This window comes from Tenebrio molitor, chromosome 6 (genome assembly GCF_963966145.1).
Source record: "Tenebrio molitor chromosome 6, icTenMoli1.1, whole genome shotgun sequence".
NCBI lineage: Eukaryota > Metazoa > Arthropoda > Insecta > Coleoptera > Tenebrionidae > Tenebrio > Tenebrio molitor.
In genome coordinates this window covers 21632771-21639308 of record NC_091051.1, presented here as the reverse complement: position 1 = coordinate 21639308, position 6538 = coordinate 21632771, and the positions used below count along the sequence as shown (strand labels likewise).

Genomic DNA, 6538 nt, shown 5'->3' with positions numbered 1-6538 from the left:
AGTAAATTTATCTGGTCAGTAGTTGCTATGATTTAGAATCTGCTATTGGTAGGTCCATGGTAATTACCGTTCAAATAAAGTTACTTGAAGGTGAACAAACCGGGCCTTAGTCCAACTAAATATGCCGCCAGAAACCAAAATTGATTGTGAATTAGCAAGAAATTAGCCATTTACAACTGTTACAAGGAATTCGCTGCCTTACATTTTTTATATCTTTTGTTTGTTACCAGAAACCACATAGCCTGCAACCTACCTAAGCATTGATAATTGTACCTTTACTTTACAGATAGAAAATATGCGCAGGAGATCTGCACATCCTCTCAAAAAGGAATTTCTTAGATTTTGAATCCCCTGATTCCGTGATAAGTCGGTCTCCGATGACATTAATGAAATCGATTGTTTCTTTGCACCAAGGGCCTAAGGTTTCAAAGGCTAAACCTTTAAATATGTAGTTTGACGAAATAATTGAACTATATTTGCTATGTTTAATTATTATTTCAAGAATTATTTTTGAAATAAATGTTATGTTCTACACCTCTGATTTATGATGTTGAACTTTCAGTCACATTTACTAAACCAAATTTTTGGCGTTGTCAAAGTGTTAGTTTTCAACGCCCGCGACTTTACATTTACCGAGTGACTTTTAATAATTTGAGACAAATTTAGTTGGTTGGCACGTTGGCACTCTAGAATAATTGGTACGCCTGTAGTTGTCTGTTGATTGTTGATTCGCTTTCTAGGTTACCTAATATTCCAGAAATATAATAAACACGACCTATAATAAATAATGATCATTTAATTCATGTATAAAAAATCCCATAAGCCGCGATAAAGTTAGCCCTAACTTTGCATCTGGATAAAATGTGCTTAAACTTCCATGGCAAACTTTTTCGAACCTGATTATTGTTTGTTGTTATGATATCGAACCAACAATCTTAAACATTGACACAGCTTGTAATAAATTGAAGTGCAAAATGGCCAATTCAATTTTTCATAATTTGGTATAAAAAAAAATACCTACCTATTATTTTTTATTATTCATTAAATTATCTCATCGAATTACGCTCGAGGCGCTCGAGGTTTTTTTCGTCCTGGATAAAATTTCATTTTTTAAACTGGTTTGGTTTCTTTTTGGTAAATTGACGACACAAAAGGACGAGTATTTTTATCGGGTGGTTTGTGTCGTCAATTTACCAAGCAACCAAATTATCGTAAAAAAATTCAATTTTATCCAGACAAAAAGACCTCTTGTGTAATTACAGTCGACAATTTGATTTATTTTGGCTTTTGAACTCTTAGTGCTTATTCACAAGGACATAAGCTTGACGTAAAAGGCATAAGAAATTCCTGATACATGCAGTGGATATAAGTACTATTAATTTTTACGTAACTTATAAGAAGTGACCTCAGTGAACATTATTGTTGTGTACAAAAAGGCATGAAGAATTATTTGGACACATAAATTATTTTCCAATTGCCCAAATTTACAAATTATTCTTAGGTATCTCTTATTATTTCTTATGTCCATTGTGAATAAGCACACATATTTGAATCTGATAGTGAAGTACACCGTGAATGTGTTGCCAAGCCAACCGAACAAAAATTATTTTAACATTAAAAGTCACTATCCAGCATTCAATATCCATGCTTCGTGCCTTCATGATTGCCATGCTTAAAGTGTTGAGGCTTGAGGTTATGTGCAACAAATTTTTGTAGCTAACCGTCAAAACAATGAAATTAGGAAAGCGTCTTTGTTCCCATTACCTAAACTTAGATTTTAGTGAGGTAATAACAAATGTTTGTGTGACAACACTTTATTAATTCTTTTAATTATAGCATTTTTTAAGAGATGATGAAAAACATCTGTGTGTCCAACTTCCTTATCCCATTGGCAAACCATTAAAAAATACAGAAATTGACATAATTGATCAATTCAGCAAAGATCTGGAGACGTATTCTAAACAATTCTCCACATTAGAGAGAGATTTCCAGGTGGTCAAGCACAAAATTCTGACACAAACATTTGATAATTCACATGCTGCCATTACTCAAGGTATATTAAATTATTGCAACTCAAAAAAGAGTGAATCCCCATTTCTTTGTGATTACAATCCATATTATGCTACTGGGTTTTTGGAATATTTCTGTATATATAATAGCAATTATATAATAAGACCTGATTGTAAAAATAGATTATGTAAGTGTTGCTGTATGTATTTATGGTTAGCTCTAACAAATTGTATTATTTTAGGTGTAACAAACTTGGCAAATCCTTGGAAACATAAACAAATAAGTTTGAAATATTTTACAGATGAACAAGTGATAGGTATTTCAAGTTATAGCAACAATGAAATGTTATTATTAAGACACAAAAGCAGCATAAATCTAGTTGAACTTAATGATAATATGGAAATTGCAATTAAGTGGACTAAAAAATTTAAACGCAGTCTCCTTAATTCTAAGTTGAATAAAACAAAATTAGGTGTAGTTCTATCAAATACTAAATTCCGATTGTATGATATTGAAACTGACAAGAAAATTAATTCACTGAATTACAGTGATCCAGTTACATATTTTGAATTTGTTGATAACAGTATAGCGTTCTTAAATCAAAAAAGTATAAAAATAATTGATCAACGTTCTAATGAATGTAGTAGACTGCTAAAACCAGAACTGGATAATTGCAATTATCTGTGCTCAGTAAAAATTTGCGACAATTTAATGTATGTAAACACAAGACATCATTTACTCAGAACTGATATTAGATTTTTGAAGAATGTTGAATTTTGTACACATTTGATGAAATATTCTCCTTGTTATATGGAGTATATGGATCACTATTTGTGCCTTTCTAGTCAGAAGGCTACACAAAAAGTATTGTTTAGTGGTAACCCTATTAGCAGTTTACCTCATCATGTTCCAAGTATTTCTGAAAGTTTAACCAAATGCAGATTACAGAAAGATGTTCTGTTAAGGGAAGGATTTAGTGAAAGATTACAAAAATCTGTTGGAGGAATTAAATTAATTCGTGATAATAATGGTATGTAATCACCTGATATAATGGTACAGCTAAAGTACTTTGATGAATGTTTGTTTTAGATGTGTATTTATATAGTGTAAATTCTTTGGGGGACCTGTTCAGACAAAAAATTACAGATGACGTAGAAACTAATGAGGATGATGCTGTTAATGCTCTGTACAAATGGGTCAATAAAATTCCACAACCCCCTAAAACGTTGCATCTAACAAATATGGCTAATTTGAGTGATGCAAGATTTATTTTGAATAAAGTCATGAAAAAACAGGACTTTACCAAATACACAAGTGAATCGCCAAACTTGAAACGCTTCATCCATCATTTTGACACTATCTACAATAGAAATAATGTGGGTACAACAGCTTCAAATTTTATGTTAATTTGGGATCAAGATGAAGAAGAGGAAAGAGAAGACGTACAAGTTGTTCCAGAAGTGGCCCCACTCGAAAAAGTGACCAGTTGGATGGAATCAAGTTATTTCTGTGATTAATTTTCTAATAAATTATTTTGAAAACTATGCCGCCATTATTTAAATCTATCGTCTGCTACCTTCCAATTTAGGTTATGTTAACTGACTAATGTCAACCTCATGTTCTCGTTCGTGATGTTTTTCTAAAACTAATCAAAATGCCCAAAAAGAAAACAGGACAGAGGAAAAAAGCCGAAAAGCAAAAGCTACGGCAGAAGGAAATACGAACGGCAAAAGATAATGTATCTTTGGCTCAACATCCCTGCAATTTAGCAATGGAATGTGAGAAATGCCATCGGTGAGTCTTAGTGTGGTGAAATTGTTGGATAGAATTGTTGACTTTTAGGAAGCAGAAAAGTAGAGCGTTTTGTTATTTCTGCCAAAGTATTCAGAGATTGCCAATTTGCGCTCAATGTGGAAAGATCAAGTGCATGTTGAAGACTGGAGATTGTGTTGTAAAGCACCCAGGAGTTTACACTACTGGGACAGGGATGGTGGTGAGTAGAATGTTAACTACGCCGTGCAACATTGCAATTCACATCTTTACTGATTTCAATTAAATTGGGTTGGATTCTTTGTGATATATTTTCTGGTTAAAACTACAGTCCCAATTTCATTGTTTGCACTTTAGGGTGCTATTTGCGATTTCTGCGAAGCGTGGATCTGCCACGGCCGCAAGTGTCTGCAGACCCACGCCTGTACCTGTCCCCTTCAAGACGCCATCTGTATTGAATGCGAACGAGGTGTGTGGGACCATGGCGGCCGCCTCTTCAAATGTTCCTTCTGCGATAGCTTCTTGTGCGAGGACGATCAATTCGAGCATCAAGCGTCCTGTCAAGTACTCGAATCGGAAAACTACAAGTGCCAATCGTGCAACAAACTGGGACAGTATTCATGCTTGAGGTGTAAAACTTGCTACTGTGAAGATCACGTGCGCCGGAAAGGCTTCAAATATGACAAAAATAAAGCCATTCCGTGCCCAAAATGCGGTTATGAGACTTCACAGACCAAGGATCTTAGCATGTCGAGTAAGTTTTGGAATTTTAAGGTCGTTTATAGAAAATTTGTGTCATGATGTTGCAGCAAGGAGTCACAAATTTGGCAGACAAGGGCAAACTTATTATGACGGTGACGATGATGACGATAAAGAAACTGCCGGATATGGAGATTATGAAGAAAATGATTCCGAAGAAGAGGATGACGATGACGACGACGACGATGATGACGATGAAGAATATGAAGGGACAAGCGAAGAAGAATCAGGAAATGAAGAAAAACAATAAAGTGCTCTGTACTACTTTTAATAAAGCGATTTGTTTTCTCATCGACATAGACTACCTAAATTTTTGTCAGTCTTATGTGATGAGTGCTGCTACGAAATCAAAAGAAATACATCTGATCAATGATTGGTAAGTTGCTATAGTTGCATTATCAAAGAAGTAGGCGATATATCACCTAGAATAAAAGTTGTAGACATTACGTAAAAAGTTAATTCCGTATGTGAAATACTAAATTCTGGCCTATGATCTTTTTATTCGGCAACAAAATTAAAATGGGAATCGAAACTATCAATAGACTGCCCCGTGTATCTCTATAGGCATTTGTTGTCCTAGAACTACCGCTATTACGTTACGAATTTATTTATCATTATGTACTCTACGATCATTACGGATATTTCTATCAGGTAAACCGTAAACATAATACCTTTGAAAGCATTATTTTTTATATTATTTATTTTTGCTACACGCCCACTTTTTGCACGAAGCCCACGTCGAGGTTTATACGACAGTACGAATTACAGACAATGCTAAAATCAAGTAGGAACACGTGTTCAATAAGTGCTGCTGTACTGCAGAACCAGCAATTTTCTAACTAAAATTCACCTTTATTAGATTATGTTCAATACATACAGGGTGTAATCGAAATACACGGAATAATTTTAACCACGAGCTACTGGCTTCATGTAGAACTCGGAAAAAATATTTAAAAAATTCTATGTCAAAAAATAAATTGACATTTAATTTTTGAGGTACAATTTTTTATAAGGGTTATTCTAAATGATTGTAAATTCCGCACGGTGATAGATTGTAGGTTTTTAAATCCCAGTTCCAAAACATAAAGCAGTGAAAAATACTAAACTCTCCATCTCAGTTGTTTCACGTTATGTACAAAAACCGTTGTATCCCTGCAGATTAATTCCCGCCAGACTACTCTCTGGGTCTGTATTCTTTCAAAAAACATCCTATCTATCAGAGTACGGAGTATAGTCCAAATAGGCGTAAAAACTGAATGTAAAATTTATGGTTGCCGCTCCGTATAAAAAACATCAAAATGATGTAAATAATTGAGTACCTACACATCCTTCACTCACACGCAGAAGTTAAATTGGCAAAACAACTCAATTTCTGTGAACTCAATATTTTTAAAATTGGTTGCTAAACAACAACATTTTAGGATTCAATCGTTAATTTAAAAAATAAATAAATAAAATTCTCATCACCGCCCTTTCCACCTAAAAAATGACAGTGACAGCGACAAAAATTGACAGTTCACATGAAAGCGGCAAAAATTTCATAACATGGGCATCGTCTGCTTCGACTACAATCATTTAGAGTAATCCTGTAGTTGCTTTTAGTCTTCTACGTTGTCTGACAACCTCGTAAGTAAAATTTCAGCACATTTTTAAAATACACCCTTGTAAAGTCCATTCACGTTGGATTTTCTCTGCCAAATTGTTGTCACGTTGCAAGCCTGCGCCTCCTTTCCTAGTAATTTTTACATTATCATGTTTTATTCGTGATAGAGCGATTGAGAGCGATTTGACGTCTTTAATTTTGAATGTTAGTTTGACGTGTGAAATAAAGTCACAGATTTTTTAATAAAATTCTATTCCTGGGTGATTTTACCATGGCGAAAAGACAAAAGGTTAATTTTGAAATTGCGTTAACCTTCCACAACTGACGTAATGTGACGAAACCCGCAAGCTAATATGGACTCAAGAAAAAATAGCTTCAGTTCGAAAATTAATTAGT

General features: G+C 34.1%; 1 protein-coding gene and 1 long non-coding RNA gene across 2 annotated transcripts; both read left to right on the top strand.

The window, feature by feature from the left end:
* The first annotated feature begins 1427 nt into the window (after positions 1-1427).
* LOC138132634 (uncharacterized) lies at positions 1428-3554 on the top strand. The gene is made up of 5 exons (XR_011160136.1): positions 1428-1785; positions 1837-2197; positions 2252-2723; positions 2776-3040; positions 3100-3554. It is a non-coding gene; the product is annotated as an uncharacterized lncRNA (long non-coding RNA).
* A 29-nt stretch (positions 3555-3583) lies between these two features.
* Noa36 (zinc finger protein 330 homolog Noa36) lies at positions 3584-4834 on the top strand. The gene is made up of 4 exons (XM_069050214.1): positions 3584-3804; positions 3853-4003; positions 4138-4534; positions 4590-4834. Exons 1-4 carry the CDS (start codon positions 3665-3667, stop codon positions 4787-4789), a joined length of 888 nt encoding a protein of 295 aa, XP_068906315.1. The 5' UTR covers positions 3584-3664; the 3' UTR covers positions 4790-4834.
* Positions 4835-6538: the final 1704 nt, after the last annotated feature.

Excerpts from the sequence above, each read along its gene's own strand:
- Noa36 (XM_069050214.1), top strand. The coding sequence starts at position 3,665 with ATGCCCAAAAAGAAAACAGGACAGAGGAAAAAAGCCGAAAAGCAAAAG. Across the intron at positions 4,004-4,137 it reads CTACTGGGACAGGGATGGTG|GGTGCTATTTGCGATTTCTG; the intron begins GTGAGTAGAATG and ends TTTGCACTTTAG. Across the intron at positions 4,535-4,589 it reads CAAGGATCTTAGCATGTCGA|CAAGGAGTCACAAATTTGGC; the intron begins GTAAGTTTTGGA and ends ATGATGTTGCAG.